The 18,791-nt window shown below is 36.1% G+C and overlaps 1 protein-coding gene across 6 annotated transcripts; it reads right to left on the bottom strand.

Moving 5' to 3' along the window:
- Window positions 1–1,315: 1,315 nt before the first annotated feature.
- Window positions 1,316–18,720, bottom strand: LOC123747357 (ketohexokinase). 6 transcript variants are annotated; one of them, XM_045729520.2, is made up of 6 exons: window positions 18,584–18,720; window positions 16,346–16,480; window positions 13,339–13,455; window positions 12,251–12,458; window positions 10,167–10,402; window positions 1,316–8,181 (listed from the first exon to the last, which is right to left on the bottom strand). In XM_045729520.2, exons 2-6 carry the CDS (start codon window positions 16,474–16,476, stop codon window positions 7,866–7,868), a joined length of 1,008 nt encoding a protein of 335 aa, XP_045585476.1. In that variant the 5' UTR covers window positions 16,477–16,480; window positions 18,584–18,720; the 3' UTR covers window positions 1,316–7,865. The 6 variants fall into 6 exon arrangements, with proteins under 6 accessions (XP_045585476.1, XP_045585475.1, XP_045585477.1 ...); XM_045729519.2 differs by having other exon boundaries at window positions 16,346–16,483; window positions 18,584–18,698; XM_045729521.2 differs by lacking the exon at window positions 16,346–16,480 and adding an exon at window positions 14,751–15,029 and having other exon boundaries at window positions 18,584–18,679.
- Window positions 18,721–18,791: the final 71 nt, after the last annotated feature.

Below are 18,791 nucleotides of genomic sequence, written 5' to 3'. Positions count from 1 at the left end.
ACAGAGGCGAGAATGAGAATGCTGTAAGGACCATGCAAGATAGCGAAGACAGTAGCGATCACTACGGTCCTGAAGAGATAGGAAGCCTGTGTCAGCATACAAGTTGAGGGTAGGAGTTGAACGAAAGGCACCTGAGCTGAGGCGCAACCCAGTATGATGCAAAGGATCTCTGGTAGGTTAGGATAAGGGTATTTTAGTACGACAGTTTCTTGACGTTGGGGAACCTTAGGAGGACGGGCTGGTCAGTGGACAATGGCCGCTAAAAGGAAGCCTCGTAGGAGAGTCTACAACACCCACGAAACCTGGCTGACTGTGGCCGACTCATCTTTTTTTTAACACGTTTTGGGTTTGCTCCTTACATCACTCTCTTTTCCCCTCCCTTTCTCATTTAGTCCATGCAATTACCTTATGCTCCGTTGAATCAGTTTGTCAACATACACAATCGAAGTAGTGTGTTTCTGTAGACACCAAGTTCAGTAAACCAAGTTCATGCAATGTGTCATACATTAGAGCTAAATACAATAATAACTGTACTGAAATTAGCTTTTTCAACAGACATTCATAGGTTTTTATATCACTTCCAAAACTTGTTTCATCTTTCACTGCTTTTCAAGATGAAAACAAAGTACTTCATCATTTTTCCACACTGCTGAAACTGTTCGAAACGAGCCGACCACCCACCTGGTGCCCAGAACACGGCCTCTGGCCACCCACCTGGTGCTCAGAACACGGCCTATTTTGCAAATCTGTTGTTCAAGTTGAGAAGCACATTCAGACAGTTCCTTTTGATTTAGATGTGACCTACTGTAAACTGAGTACAATTTGTCCATAAATGTTTGAAAATTATTAATTCCATGAACTTCTCAATCACATATTGCAAGGTTTAATTTGTGATTAAGACAATGCCAAATTATTATATTAGGGTAATATTCCTTAGAGAATTGTTGCAACACCAGATTTGACACGAAGCATGACATTTGCAAATGCTACAAGGTTCTGTTTCATATACCAGTCCATTAAATCCATGATAATAAAGACAGCTCAATAGATGCCTAGTAAGTTGTTGCTTTCTAATCAAGTAGTTCAATTAGATCTAAGAACATGTAATGGGTATTACCCTCCTTATCACTTTCACATTTCTAGTAAACTATTAAGGTTGTTTTACTGCTCAGGCTTGTTGATTCATCAATGAGAACATCAATTTTGACATTTATCTGCTTGATATGCTGCCAAATTTTATTTTTCATATTATTGGCTATGTGATTATCTCTGTGGCACTACTTAAAACTAATTTGTGTATGATAAAAAGAAAGCATAGATAAATTTTATTTTATTGCTTTTAGTTAACAATTTAACTCATTTAAGATTAGTGCAAAATGATTGATAAATACAAAAAAATTTCAAATTATTTTACAATGCTGCACCATTAAATGATTATTTCATATCCCAAAAATGGATTTTTTTATTCAACTTCAAAATATTTAGAATTAATCCATTCTTTACAAACATAATTCACACACACACCTTCCACGATTTGTGTTTATATACTAAACACTGGATAACAGCTCAAATATTATACATGTAAAATATATTTTTCCTTTTAATTTAGAAAGTAATATTGGAATTACTCCACAGTATTCAAATCCAGCTATATTTTAAGTATCATCAACATAAACCTTAATATAAAATATGTATTGAATGTCAAAGTCTGCAATTCAATTTTGTGTGTAATTAATTTATAAATATTTTAACACTTCACAATATTATTATTTAGGACAGTTTTAGTAAGAGAAATCACCCATACAAATACAGTATACATATTCCTTGCATCTTTACCCTCAACACACAAAATTGTTTTCAGTACACACCAATGTTTGGATAATTCCACTTATTCTACAAACAAGAACTGGAATTATCCAAACATATTGGTGTGTAGCATATTGTTATAGCATTTGTAGAAGAACAAATGTTCTTCTACAAATACTACACATGAAAAATCTTAACATTAATCAATTTGCTCTTCTCTCCTATAATATAAAAAACATAATTATTGAGTTTTGCTTGTATACTGTCAAGTGGAGTGCTGGATGCTGCTCCTTAAAATGCAATTTTAATTAAAACCTTAATATAAACTATAAAAAATGCTAATTTTTTCAACTTGTCTTCTGCTACAACAAATATCATACTGTATTTATTTTAATTTGATATCTGACAATTTCTAGTTTAAATTTTAAACTGACCATATTAATTTAAATAATTGCCAAAACAAAATACAAACTAACTGGCTGAAGCTTCATACAGTACTTACGGCTGACATTTCTACACTACGTTTACTGAAGGCTGAGTATACTTTACTAATGCTTAAGACTTACCATTCAAATATCTGGCAGTCTGAAAACAAACATTACCATCCCAACATGTTCTACTAATACCAATGTCAATTTCAAACCCAATGAATGAACCAACCTGGTGAAACATTTAACAGCTATATAACCTGGGTCATATGTATATATATGACCTGTTTATAACAGGTCATATGCTTTCCTTTTTAATTTTACAGATCAGGTGACCTAGAAGGCTTCTTGAATATATAAATGCAGTAAATATATTAATGCCAAATTTCAATAATTAGAGAAATCAGGGAAAAAATCATATTAGTCCTCTTCAATGCCCTACCTTGAGGTTACTTTGAGGTGCTTCCAGGGCTTAGCGTCCCCGCGGCCCCGGTCGTTGACCAGACCTCCTGGTCGCTGGACTGATCAACCAGGCTGTTGGACGCGGCTGCTCGCAGCCTGACGTATGAGTCGCAGCCTGGTTGATCAGGTATCCTTTGGAGGTGCTTATCCAGTTCTCTCTTGAGAACTTGACGCCCTATCTGTCAGTTGCTCATGTATTCAAATGGTTTAACTCAAGTTACTACAACAAACCTGCAGCCAGAACTGCAACAGCACTATTTGTTCTGCAAGGCTAAAAAACATTTATTTTCATTAAAACCACAAAATACAATTCTTTCACAATAACATTACTTCAGCTTAAAGCATGTAACTAATGCATTTTATTACTCAAAGCATGTACAGAAGTGTTCCCCACTCAGATTCTGATACAGAATTTTGTAATGACAACAATACTTGGTTCAGTACAAAGTTTACAAGCAATAATGCACTATAGACCTTGGCATGATGAATATTAACGGAAAGATGCCCAATAATAATAATAATGATCATACAGATAAATCATTCCCACAGTTTATGGAGTCTGTGAAGACTGTAAATTATTCTGCTCATGTATTTAAACTGGTAATGAAGCAAGTCATGGAAAAAAAATTTCATTGAAGTCTGATGGTATATGATTAATGAAACTAATTATCCATATCTATTAACTAAAACATAATCATGCATGTGCTGGTCAGCAAATAATGATGCACACCTGCCTTGGTACAAATCATCGTATATTACTGACCAAAATTTAACACCGTTTCTGGAGAGTACAAATACAGAACCTATTCATAAGTATAATTTTCAGACAGAGTATTTTTTAATAACAAAAACAAAGCACCAAGTAAAAATAAAAAGGAGAATTATAATAAATCTAATATTAATTTGATATAGGCAAGAGAAAATAAAGTCCACATAATAATGATTACCGAGAATTACGGGTGTCTTCGTTTTCCCATTTATTTACAGTGTCTGTATAATGTGAACAAGTAAGTCCATAAAGTGGGCTTAACTGCAACATCAAAAGCATGACTTGCAATAATGCACTTTTAATCTATCTAAAATCCTTGCACCATCTTTACGACAGTGTTATCTAACATCCTGAGAAATGATCCCCCATTGCATAAGCATTATTTCTAACACACAAGCACCATTTTCATTATAGCTGCATAAGTTGCACTAAACAAAATTATCTACATTAAATGTGCACTATATTCACAGTTAGGTAGTTGTCTGTCTCTGGACATTGCCAATGGAAATAAAGCCATAGCATCTGTACTAGTGCAGAGAATAACAAATATAATGAAACTTCAATATACAGTATATTTTAAAACCATATTGAATCATGAAAGCTACATATTAAAACTTGTTACAATAAATTTAATAATGTTAATTTTTCCACAATTCAGTGAATGTTTTTATGAAATTATAAAAAAAAAGTTAGTTATTTTTTGTAAAATTGAAGCAGTTACATCTAATTTAATTCTCTTATTTTCAGGCAAATAGATGGGCCTTAAACTGTAGAATGACATAGGCAGGCACCTAAAGTTATAAATACAATCAGAAGAATACCAAAATTTGCCTCGTTTCTGGACACTTAACACCACGAAAGGTGTCTAATTTAATTGAAAATGCCACAGATGCATTCCAACCAGACCATTCCACCTTATATATTAATATCAGGCCTTAATGGTCAGTGGTTCTCAAGGAATGAATCACGGACTATGGCTGTTTGGTTTCTAATCTGTGAACATGTGGGGAAGTAGAAAGTTACCCAATAATGTGAAAACAAAACTAAATAGTACTGACACATCCCACTGCCATGTGTAGTAATATCAAATCTTAATGCTCAGTGATTTGTGAGAAATGATCTATTGATCATTCGAATACCTGGCACCTGTCTCGGATACCATCTGGATACAAGTTTCCTGATCCCCACAGGGCCTGAACATCCAGGAACCTGGTACAGATATGTTATTCTAAAAGTATTGCCTAATAGTAAAGAAATTAAAGTATAATATAGACCATAATATATAGTTATACTTGCAAAATTCCTTTACAAATGGGTGATATGTCTTGCTGTCTGGAGGCAGGTGCCAGGGTGTACAGATAATTAATTGAAGTGTAACAACGTTCACAACACCATTATTTTGTGGTGTTGTGAATATTTTCACATTTTCAACAACAATTAATATTTTTGTTGGTATTGCATATTTACCTGTAGTCAGTTAAGAGTACATACTTCTTCTCCCCAAGCCTGGCCTGCAGCAAGGCTTGCCTTGTGGTAAGCTGATCTAAAAGGCTGTTGCTTGGAGCAGCCTGAAGACCCATGTATCCATTACAACAGAACCGGTCCAGCACTTCCAGCAAGAATTTGTCTGTCTCTTCAACATCACTTGTGTATAGGCAATATTTTGTATATACAGTATCTATCCCAATGTAATTTTATAGATAAATTTTTGCAATGAAAAAGTACAAAACTTTATGGCATCTCAAAGGTATAAAATACAATATTCAGTTCAGACATTCATTAACCTCATTTAACCATAAAATATATATTACAGCAGAATTAGTTTTTCATTAAAAAAATTTCCCTTAATAGCATTGCACATTCACTACAGTACCTTTAATATTAATTTTAAATTTTCCAGCACTTACTTCTACTTCTATAATAGTACCAGTACAGTATTTGTGACTTTTAAGTCATTCCTCTGTACATTCTTTTGATGCAGAGGTGGCATGAAAAAATAATATTAGCAAGAACTTTATTATTTTTTGTGGCAAATATATACTGTATATCTGTATATATACATATATATACTGTATATCTGTATATATACATATATATACTGTATATATATATATTTTTTTTTATGCAGAGTGGTAGACAATTGTAACAAAGAGGTTGTAGATGCTAAAACCATCAGTAACTTCATCATATATCAGTGTCATATAGCAAAGAGTACTGGGAAGATGGGAGACCATGAGTATATCTCTCAACTTGTAACTACACTTTGATAGAAACTTTTCTCCTCATAAGTAATTAAGAAAAAACAAATTAATTTTCTTAATTTTAACAGGTCATATGCTGAGTTCTATATCCTTTCTCTGTTCAGTACTTTTGTTAATAACATTTTTCATAATGTGAGCTCTGTTGACCAATCCACACATTAGAAAATGAAGGGACGACGACATTTCGGTCCGTCCTGGACCATTCTCAAGTCCAGGACAGACCAAAACGTCGTCGTCCCTTCATTTTCTAGTGTGTGGATTGGTCAACATACTTCAGCCACGTTATTGTGACTCGAACGCCTGCATGTGAGCTCTGCATTAATATCCTACTTTCCTATTATCTCCACTTTTTATTCCAATGCAATAGTTCTTGGTTGTGAGAAGTACCAAGTGTTGATGACAATGTTAACAAACACTAAGATCTCCAGATAATGGTATTAAACACCACAAAATTTGTAAGGTCTCCCTTTTACTTTTCCAAATACTGAACAGACACTGATATGTAGCTTGAAGATTAATCAAAATGCAAGTAATTTAATTTATAGCCTGCAGCATGTTTCATTGGTTTATATCAACAGAGAGTTGAAATATTCTTGTTATTACGGCAAGCACAAAGGGCCGTCAACAAAATAAACACCAAGATGCGACTAGACTATTTGTGGATGACATTTTATCGTATCCCGAAAAGGGTGAGGTTACCGACATCAACCCAACCCTTCTTTTTTTTTTCTTTTTTTACTATAGTATTTTACACGCACTAACCCAGATTCTCCCTGATATAGTAAAGCCCGTATAGGCATTTTGTAATAATACAAATAAAATCTATTTTCATGGCGTGCGATCACAATATTCTTTTTGCATGTACAATAATAGATTTAATTTGATTACCATTCTAGATCTTTAGAAATTTGCTTATCTTTCACAGTTCAACAGTCACTCCTTGTGTTACTCAATGGTATTCACAAATAACTATTTTTGGCATCACCAACATAAGTAATTTATAATTTCATATTCTAAAGCCCTGAAAATTTACAGCGATGCTGGAAGTAAAATATGGATATGACAATACTGTATAAAGCTGTATGGACGCAAACCTGCACAGACAGTATTTATATTAATGCTCTAAATACTATACAAGCAAAATATAAAAATATAATAAAGTTTCATAAAATAATAAATATTTAATATTATGTACATTACATGTAATATATTCAGAAAGTAAAATGTGATTCAAAACTTTAATCTCCAAATTATTAATGCACTTTTATGTCATCCTTCCTAAGATATATTATACTTCTTAAACCACAGCTAAGGAACCGTAAGGCCAGCACTTGCTAAAAACGTTTATTCTCATAAGACAAGCAAAAACAAAAATAATACTTTCTAGATGAGCAAAACTGGTGGAAATGTCAATATAACTAAAGCTGTACATTATGTCAGGGGATACCCATTTTTTATATCTTCTTCCTCTTGATCGTGATCAAAAGCTATGCGAGGAACAACTTAGGCCTCTGATACGCACTGCTTTTTGGTTTTATATAAGCAAAAGGTGCATGGTTTATTGTGGCCCCGGCCCACACCTTGTACTTGGGGCAAAGTTTGTTAATAGCAGTGTAAAGTGATAATCATTTGCCATAGACAAAACTATCAAAACATCCGATGCAATTTACCATTGACCACCGAGTTCATAAGAAAGGAATTATTGTGGTCTACCTATTCAAATAGAAAATGTAATGATAGCTAGATAACGTGAAGGTCAGATTGATGATTCAGATAGCCATTACCTTTGGGCATTTGATCTAAGAGTTTAAAAATACAAATTTAGGCTCAATTGTAGGCTCCTATCCTATCACTGGTTTGAGTTATGGTTAAAATAGGTAGCCGAGAGATGGGCTTAAAAATCCAAATGATCAACATATTCTATGAATTTTTTTTGGCAAGTAACAGAGCTCCATTAACTTTTTGCCATATTGAAAAAATAGCATTATCTTTCAACATTCATCAGAGTAACTCATTTTCATCAGTATCTGTGAAAAGTAATTGCCATATGACAAGCAGCACCAGTAAATACACCCAAGCAGCACACACAATACCCTCAACTTGGCTCCCAAGTTCACCTCTAGCACCAATCTCCATATATCAGGCGACACTGATAACATTGCTCTTTTCAACTGAATTTTCTAACAAAGAGAAAGCTCCATCCATTGCAAATTTTCTTAGCGCTTCCCATCCTGCAACGCCAACTTTCAAGCCTGCAATTCGACACCCAAAAGTAATACTATCTTTTAAACTGCGACCACTAGAGAGTGAAAATATAGTAGCAGCATTGAAGGTATCCCCAGCACCCAATGTGTCTATCACTTGGACAGGAGGGAAGGCAGGACTATGCACCAAATTGCCATCACTGCTGCTTGCACTTGCACCTTCTTCTCCCCATGGACATATCACAACGGCCCTGGATAACAACACAGATACAATAAATTGTCTATTTTTTATGGATAGATTGATTATATATTTGTAATGCTGAGACTAATATATACAGTATATATATATACACACACACACATTACAGTAGAACCTCGAGTGACGAGCACCTCAATTGGTGAGCAATTTGGGTAACGAGCACCCCGATCACTGACAATTCGTCTTGTTTGGTGAGCACTCGTTTGAATAACGACAACACCACACGGTGGGGTCTCGCTGCTTCTCGCACATTCTCGGACGCCTCCGACGATGCAGATAAATTGTGTTGTTTTTGTTGACCAGACTCCACACTAGAAGGTGAAGGGAGGACGACGTTTCGGTCCGTCCTAGACCATTCACAATCGACTTGAGAATAGTCCAGGACGGACCGAAACGCCGCCGTCCCTTCATCTTCTAGTGTGTGGTCTGGTCAATATATTTTAGCCACGTTATTGTGACTCATCGCCTGCATGTTGTTTTTGTTTAAAGATGCTAATGGTGCTGGGATGTAAATGGGTGACTGCTGTGATGTTGCAAAGCATTGACTTTTTTGTAGAAAAAAGAAATGAAATTTAAAAAAAAAAAAGTAAAAAAAATTCATTTGGTGTTTGTCAAATAGGCTGCTCCATGTTTCTTAACAGAAAAAAATGAAAAATTTTGAAAAACAGAACAAATGTCAAAAAGGTTCGTTCGGTGTTCGGCAGGTAGGATGCTCCGTGTTTCTTAAAAAAAAATAACAAATGAAAAATAAAAAAGTTTAAACAATTTGAAAAACGGACAAATGCCATATAGGTTCGTTCAGTGTTTGTCGGGTAGGCTGCTCCATTATTGAGAAATAAATGAAAAATACAAAACAAATGGAACACATTTGAAACAAAGAAAGATTGTCATAATGGAGCAGCCTACCCGACAAACACTGAACGAACCTATATGGCATTTGTCCATCTTTCAAATTGTTTCAACTTTTTTTTTTTTTTTTAAACATGGAGCAGCCTACTTGACAAACACCGAACGAACTTTTTGCTATAAAAAAATGGGGGAAAAAAAAATAACACATTTGAAGAAAGAAAAAGGTCATAAAGGTTTGTTCAGTGTATGTAAGGTAGGCTGCTCCCTTATTTAAAACATCGAATATCATACAGTGTTAATGTTTTTCAGTGGTAAAACGGATTAATTTGATTTCCACTATTTTAAATGGGGAAATTCATTTTGAAAGATGAGCGTTTCACATAATGAGCTCGGTGCTGGAACTGATAAAATTCGTTATTTGAGGTTCCACTGTATATATATATTTATTTCACAGCCCAGGTGAATGGACCACACACTTCATATTCCCTTACCTACTGATTACATAATATTTATTGCAGAAACTCCATTAACCATGTGAAGAATCAACCAGTAACAATGAGCCAAGTAACAGAAAACAGATGATTTTTAATGTATACTGCAATGCTAATAATGCATTCTATTATACCATTCCCACATTATGGAGAGTAAACACTAAATCTGATAGGAAGCAGCTCCCTATATGGTTCTTTATTCTAGGACTAATAAATAGATATATGACAAGATACTTTAGAATATTATATTGCCGTTTGAATAACGACAACACCACATGGTGGGGTCTCGCTGCTTCTCTGCTTCTTATGAAAAGAAGTGTTGGTATTTAAACATGGTGTGTTTCTTAGACATAGCTCGGTCATGCAGCAAGGCTAAAAAGCAGTGCATACTGCAATGTGCCAAAACACACCAAGTCTATAGTCTAAGGATCATAAACAACAGAATGTTACCAATTCACTTAATGTGGTTAACATGGACATTTTCTTCTATAATTCAAATAAATAATGTACCTAACTTCACACACACAGGAGCTTCTTCATCAACATGCAATGAAAGAATATACAGTAAAGCGACATGTAAGTGAATGTCACGGTACTGCCGTACACAACTCCTATATACACCAACCCTGCAACTTACTTGGGAAATGCTTGAGCTTGGACTTTCTCAAGCGTTTCTTGCATACTTCTGTATCCTTTATACATGGCATAGTCCTTGGAGACAAAGAGCACATCTGGCAAGGAAATGAGTGACTCAAGCTCAGGTTTTGCTTTCTCTATTTCAACAGAAATAGTGACAGGGATCCCATCCCGAAGGTTTTTATTGTGCTGCCTTATGCGGTCAATCATTTTTGTAACATTTGGCACATTTCGCCCCTGAAAAAGTGATCCTGCATGAAAATAAGTACATAAAAAAATGATTCACAATATTTTAACTGAAAACCATCCAAAGACGGCTTCTTACCAATATACTTTCACAAAACATGAAGACAATTATTGTAATAAAAAATAAAAATGGAATATTTTGCAAGAAGTATTTCAGTGAGCAGAATAACGAAAGCTGTACATCAATATGCATACAGTACTAAGTATACGAGTCAATTTAATAGCTATTTTTTGTATTATTTTAACCACCAATCGGTTAACAACCAGGTACCAATCCCTGCTGGGTGAACAGAGGCATAGAATTAAGAATTGCCCAAGATCATGCTGAAATTCCTCTGTTGATACCCGACATCCACTTGAAGACCTCGGTTACGTTTCCCTTCACCCTATTCTTATTCAAGGAATGCGAGCCGAGCTTTTTTTTAGCCTCTCCTCGCATGGAAGGTCCCAAATGCCAGGGATCAGTCTGGTCATTCTACAATGAATTTTGTCGAAAGAATTTGGTACAAGCCATCCTCCTGTTTCGATAGTACTTATAGTAACGACGAGGACCATAGTATATATATACTGTACCGACGTACAACGAAATTAGAAAGTAGAAATCGGCACTATTGAGTTGGACAAACTGGAAAACTATTATGTACTTTTATTGCTTTGACAAACTAAACTAGTGTAACCTAACCTTCCCAGGCCTAATACACGATATCTGAGGCCTAATATAATACATGTGTGTGCTATACTAGGCCTAAGCATATTTAAGTTTGTGTTTTAGCTTCATTTATTTTAAAACAATTCTTTACTAGTCAGTATATTACTATCTAAAAGCTAAGAACATACAAATTCTGACTATTGACAATCATCACAATATATACTATCTAAACAGGATGATGGGTTGTTTGGTAATATAGTGATCAGAATTGGAAAGCCCAGTCTAAGTGGGGGGCCTCACCAGGGCTAAATATAACTGGAGGACAATGTGCATTTATTACCGATGTTGCCAATTATAAACCCCAAGATTTCTACTTAACTTGCTACATGCACCATCACATGATACGAAGAGGAGTTATATCAGTACCTCCCCAAAAAATCCACTAAAATGGTGTAATAGCCAAAAAACAGAAGCTCTTCAGAAATACTGACTTCTCGCAAACTCAAGATACAGTATATAAACAAGTTTTACAAGTCCCTTCTGTACAGATGGAGCATGTTGTTGTAATTCAAAACTCAAAGGGTTAAGAAGGTGGTCTGATCAATCTAACCACATGTAAGCGAGTCATATTGAGGACAAAGGTATTTTTATTTTCTCTATGCACTACTATGCAAAACAAATACAGCTGTAGTTGTAGATAAGGAATTCTATGTGAGCATGTGTGAAAAAAATTCCTTTCGACTGCATATATATGGAACTTGAAATAACATAAAATAAACAATGCACACGAGAATAATAGTGTACAGTACTAAGAGGACCCAGTCACATGTAAAATAGGTACAGAAAGAAATAAGATAAGAATGATAAGAAATATCATTCAATTGCTGAACACTTAAAGGATAAGGGAATTAACCACAAAACATAGTACCATAACAACTTACTTAGTCTCCTGGGTAGAGTAGTACTACCATATATGCAAGCTGTATCAATTATAAATGTGCAGATGGTCATCAACCAACACTTCACTTTAACACTTTAAGGTGATATTTGCCCAATTACTGTAATATTTCAGAATTATATAAAATGACTAGACATGCACATTATCTTCATAAAACACATAAGAAAAATGTACAATTGTGTTACCTACTAACCTTAAAGCAATTAGCCTTAAGGGACCTTCAGAACTTTACCTCAAAATGAACCCACTTGAATGGTGATAAGTCAATCTTGTCAAAATCTTCCACAGAAACTTCTGGAAGATTCTTATTGGCATGCACAATTGTACGTGACCCTGTTGCAGCACTAAGAATAATGCACGACGCTGGACAGTCACAACCTTCGTGTATGACGGCATAATCTGTGTTTACATCAAACTTGGCAAAGTCTTCAAGGAGGAATCTGGTAAAAGTTTAAATGTTAAAAAAAAGTGATTATTAAAAAAAATAAAGTTAGTGAAAAAGTTTGAAGGATTAGTGTCACATGCTATTGCAAATAATAATTGTCTGCAACAACAGGAAATGTAATAAGTAGATCTTAGTGTTTGTTGACATTGTCATCAGCACTTGGCACTTCTCATAACCATTGTGAGAAGTATTCCATTTGCATTAGAATAAAAAGTGGAGTATAGGAATGCAGAATATTAATGGAGAGCTCACATTATGAAGAATGTTGCTGACAAAAGTACTGAACAGAGAAGAGACATGGATATTTCAGTCAGGTTGATGTCTTGTCATCCATTGTTAACCCTTACTTATTATTCCTCTCCAAAACCAGTGATACAGCATAACGAACCTCATTACTTACTGGAGACATTCCTCATAACATATAAAATAATTCTAATACATTTGCTTTCTTAACGATGTACTTAATTACTGTATTTGAGTTAACATGTATTACACACTTGTATGCAAACAGCACTGTGAAAAATATTCAGAAATTACCTGTAAAGGCACACCAAAAATCATATGCAAAAACAAACCAAATTCTTTTGAATGTAGTACAGGAAGAGGAAACAAGAAGAGATATATATTAAAAATTAAAAGGTCTGAGGGTTTAATGTGGGCCATCCAACACAAAGCAGGAAATGGCATTACAATTGTTTAGTTAATATCTTATACCCCATGACTTCTGGCTCTTTATAATGACTATTCTACTCTCAAAAATTCTATGACAATGACTCAAAGCTATGCAGATATGTATACTGTATAGAAAAAAAAAGTGCAGTATTATGTCTGCCATAATTACAGTACTGTACAGGCACTCTTATATTCTACTATACCTCTTCTCAGGGGAGTCAGCGATGGTGCCAAAAAAGGTTGGCTTAGCCCCGAGGAGCCCCAGGACAGTACAATTGTTGGAAGCATTACCGCCTCGCTGCCAACGCTGATCCAGACATCTAATAAAGTTGATCAATTGAAATAATGAAATAAATAATAATTTACTAGTTATGGTATGGAGCTTAAGACCAAAGTAACGGGGTAAGACAATATTTTAGCAAGTTAAAATTATTTTGATGATCATTAAGTAGAAATTAAAAATGTATAATATTTGAAGATTCAGATTATTTATAGTTAATTATTATATTTTATACAGTTTAAATGTTAAAAAAGAATATTAAAAACCAATAGAATGGCATGCAATAGTAACAACAAATTACAAATTTGTTCCCCTTTAAAAATAAATTGACCAAATGTTTCATAATTTAAGTATGAATTATGTACCTAAAGACAAGAAGGCCAATGCAGTGCTTACATATCGGTAACTACAGGAGAGTGAGATTTAGCTCTTAATGCCCCACTTCCTACAAATTTATATCTGCTGTACTCATTACATTACTTGACTTTTAAGTTCACCAAATTTTTCCTTAAAGTTGTCAATGGAAGTGGCTTTAATGCCTTCCTTCAATACATTCCACTTGCTGGCCTGTATTGTGCAGGGTATGAGAATTTCCTTATATCTCGATAACTCAATTGTGTATTCAACACAATTGTCCTACCTCCTTTAAATTTAAATGTTTGCCTTGTCCCCATTTTCAATTCTCATCAGTATCTTGTGGATGTATAATTGTTTTTTCACCACCACAGCATTCGGCACCGCAGTGGTCAGTGCAGTCACTTCACAATCAAAAGGTCTTGAATTTGATTCCCATGGCAGGATAGGCACATTTTAACATGTTTCTATTCACCCGATTCCTCTGTTTACCTGGCAGTAAATAAGTACAGTACACAAGAGTTACCAAATCAACGGCTAATTCTGTCCCTACCAATGGGAAACAATCAGACGCATTCATGAAAACCAGAGCAGGGTAAAGAAAAATTAATTCTAACTGAGAAAGACTACAGAAATTTCACTATGTAGCATTCTGATAAAAAATCTTGTTTCACATCTGGTAACATCCTTCAATTGCAATATGATTGCTGCCCCTTAGTTAACCTTAGATTGTGTGATTATCAGTTACATACATACAATATGTATGTATGTAACTTCACATACATATACATACATACACATATGACATCACTTGATTAAGAGTATGTATGTACTGTATATGTGTGTGTGAAGAGATTAAGCAATGACTTCACTCTTGATTAAGCAATTTTTATAGGTCTAAACCAACACATCAAACAGTGGAACTTGAAAATAAAAAAAAAATTGTAAAAAGTAATTTCATCAATAATGAATCCTTCCTACCTTTGGTCTGTGTCTTCAAGAGGAAACTTGGAGACTTGACTGACGATGTCAAGACAGCAATACCCTACACAGAGTATATTTTGCTTTGAACTCATATTTGATATTCAACTAATTATTAAAGGTCTAATGCACCGTTCAACACATGACTAAACCAAATACTGTAGCTGTATGTAATTGTCCAAATTTGACCAGGCGATATTGTTTACAATTTCTGATGAACCTTGACAGTGCCACAATTACACGTGGTGCACATGAGAGTTTCTTGGACACTGGTCTTACCTGTGGAAAATAATAATGCATTAAATACAGGTACATAATAATCTCCCTTCCTCATAATCGTAGCATGTGCTTGAAGAGTGAATGGGTGGAAATACCCAGCATGTGAGTGTAACATGTAACAATGTGTACTGAGGGAAATAGGTTCTGGGAGGAGATGGGATAGGGGCAAAAGCCCCTAAGAAAAATTACCTTGCATGCAGCACTTTGGGGTTCAGTAGCTTTATTTATTCAAAAATTCTCTACAGATCCCTTTTTTTGTTAATTACATAAAACTCAACGTCTAATTTAGCATCTTGTGTGTTATGTCAACTACTCAGAGGCCAAGGTAGTAGATATTCAACACACCAACTTTCCCACAATAATGAATGGCAGGTTAACAATTAATTGGCTCAATCTGACATTTCCAAAAGAGTCAGCCGAGAACATAACAGTGTAAGCACTGGCATAAGTAGTCACAGAAACCAGACCTAACCCAAACAAATAGAAACTTCATGAAAACAGGAAAGAAACTTATGATACAGTATTAAAGAAGACACCACAAACACAGCTCTACTACTGTAGCCAGAAATTGGTAACCCCATACACACAGACAAATACATTAGACAATTAATGGTGCTCGATTCTCGGCATATGAAAAAGTCATCAGGCGCTTCAAAACTTCATATGACAGACATGGATACCATGAGCATAGCTCCCATCCTTAAGCATTAAACTAACACAGAGGCAGAATAGGACTTGCCAACAATTATATATATATAGTGTGAACAAAAACAAATCTACAGCAGAGAATCCAGCTGTAACTGGACTACTAGAAACTTCACATGGCTGGATGGCATCTCCTACTCTTGCCATGCACCATTTAACATCATCAATAAGGTCACCATCTATCTAGTGGTCACGATGGGGACAGGACGCTGGCAGCTTGTCTCAGGAAAAATGGGGGAATCTTTCACAAGCCGCTGGTTTTCTGTCCCGTCATGGCCACTGGATAGAAGGTGGCCCTCTGGTAAATTCAGGTAAATACTCTGTTGTTTTCTTATTATATTGCTCCCAAATTCATCCCTGTCTAATTTACGGTATCTGCATCGGACTTAACCACTGCCAACTACTTCAAACCCATCATTATCCAACAAGATTTAGCTATCAAAAATATAGCAACTTCTGTCTTCAAAAGGAAGTCATATGACACGACCAGTCCCTTAAGGATTAAAACAATACCTGTACTGTACAAAACACAACTGTACTTTGTTGACTTAGTTCTTATTTCAAAATTATTATTAAGGGAATTAGCTACTCAATAGATATACTGTACTGGCCTGTTAGTTTTTGTTGTAGTACCAATTTTACTATCTTCTTCTGGGTAGCTGGAGCAAATGTTGATCATGTCAACACAAACATGTCCAACACACAGTATCTTATGCAGTGAGAGTGCCCCTACACCAGACATCCTTCTGCTGATTGGAAAAAGATATGAAAGTTACGTGTAGATGTATATCTTATAATAACTCTGCTTATTGTCTTGGTTCATCACTTCTTATTTTGAGTGCTATTACTCCAGTCACACTGTAGCGAGTACACAAAAATACAATATACACAGATGGAGCCCAATAGGCTCGAGAACCTGTACACCAAGAGTGATCATGTCTTGTTGGACATTAAATACACTTTACGATATAATCTAGTAGAGAATGGGGATGTTGAAACAGTTGTTAAACTCGATTTCAAGAGAGGATGCTATGGGGAACTTAGACAATTTTTTCATGGGTATGATTGGACAGACTTGTTGCTAGGCAAGGAAGTAAATGAGATGTATGCCAAATTTTGTGAAATATACGATGAAGGCACACAAACATTCATACCAAAACAAAGATGAAGACTTAGGAAACAGGGCTGGTTCAACAGAAACTGCGAGAGGGCCAGAGATCAAAAGACACAAGCATGGAATCATTATAGGAAGAGGCCAATCCCCCAAACATACCAACAATACAAAGATGCGAGAAACAACTACACGTCAGTAAGGAGAGAGGCAGAGAGGAAATTTGAGAATAGTATAGCAGACAAATGTAAATCAGATCCAGACCTTTTCTAGAAATTCATTAAAAACAAGCTGCAGGTAAAGGATAATATTCAGAGGTTGAACATGGGAGACAGATACACGGAAAATGAAATGTGTGAAGCATTAAACGAAAAGTTCCAAAGTGTGTTTGCACAAAATGAGATCTTCAGGGAACCAGACACAATAAGAATTCCAGAGAACAACAAAGCACATAGAGGTGTCTACAGACAAAGTGAAAAAAATGCTCTTTGAACTAAGCAAGAACAAAGCAGTTGGCCCAGATGGCATTTCTCCATGGGTTCTGAGAGAATGTGCACCTGAGCTCAGCATTCCACTTCAGCTGATTTCAGACATCCCTGTGTACAGGAGTTGTAGCTGATGTGTGGAAAAAGGCTAACACAGTTCCAATCTACAAAAGTGGCAGCAGGGAAGACCCCCTCAATTATAGTCCTGTATCATTGACAAGTCAAAATACTGGAAATAAATAATTAAAACTAAATGGGTAGAACACCTGGAGAGAAATGATATAGTATCAGAGAGTATGGTTTTCGATCTGGAAGATCCTGTGTATCGAATTTACTCAGTTTCTATGATTGAGCCACAGAGATTTTACAGGAAAGAGATGGTTGGGTTGACTGCATCTATCTGGACCTAAAAAAGGCTTTCGACGGAGTGCCACATAAGATGTTGTTCTGGAAACTGGAACATATTGGAGGGGTAGCAGGATTTGGGTAAATTTGGGTAATTTTATGGACCCCCACAAGGCCAGGTGTGAGGCGGCCACAAGGCCAGGTATAAGGCGACCCCAAGAGCAGGTGTGAAGCGGCCACAAGACCAGGTATAAGGCGACCCCAAGAGCAGATGTGAGGCGGCCACAAGAGCAGGTGTGAGGCAGCCACAAGGCCAGGTATAAGGCGACCCCAAGAGCAGGTGTAAAGCGGCCACAAGACCAGGTATAAGGCGACCCCAAGAGCAGGTGTGAGGCGTCCACAAGAGCAGGTGTAAAGCAGCCACAAGAGCAGGTGTAAGGCAGCCACAAGGCCAGGTATAAGGCGACCCCAAGAGCAGATGTGAGGCGACCCCAAGAGCAGGTGTGAGGCAGCCACAAGGCCAGGTATAAGGCGACCCCAAGAGCAGATATAAGGCGACCCCAAGAGCAGGTATAAGGCGACCCCCAAGAGCAGGTGTGAGGCGGCCGCGGGTGCCATACCCTACACCTGACTTACCCTAACCAGCAAGGCATATATACCCTTCATGCCACTTCACACCATTCCTTCAACAACCTACCCCAACGCCCCACAATTCCTCGGTCACGTTCCATTACCACAAAACAATCTTCATACTCGTAAAATCAACAACAATATGTCATCCCATCATGATAAACAAACCACAGGACCATCACAAACCGTTCCATACAATTGTGGTAAAGGTTATACTTCAGGAAAATACCACTACACGATATTAGAGGCCATATGTGAGGCTCTACGCCTCAACTTACACAATGCCACCACAAAGGTGAAGAATATAGATGATAAACGTGAAGAGCCACAGGCCGCCGCCGATACCTGCTCAATATTCACGTGTACTGACCTCTCACATGGGGATAATGATACATTATCTAGCTCTTCATCTAAGATTAATTGATTGATAACGATTAAATTTAGTTCATTTATTATGCACCCTCCCATACCCATCTTGTGGGAGGT

The sequence above is a fragment of the Procambarus clarkii genome, chromosome 94 (assembly GCF_040958095.1).
Source record: "Procambarus clarkii isolate CNS0578487 chromosome 94, FALCON_Pclarkii_2.0, whole genome shotgun sequence".
Classification (NCBI taxonomy): Eukaryota; Metazoa; Arthropoda; class Malacostraca; order Decapoda; family Cambaridae; genus Procambarus; species Procambarus clarkii.
The sequence above is the reverse complement of the archived record's forward strand: the minus strand, read 5'-3'. Positions and strand labels throughout refer to the sequence as shown.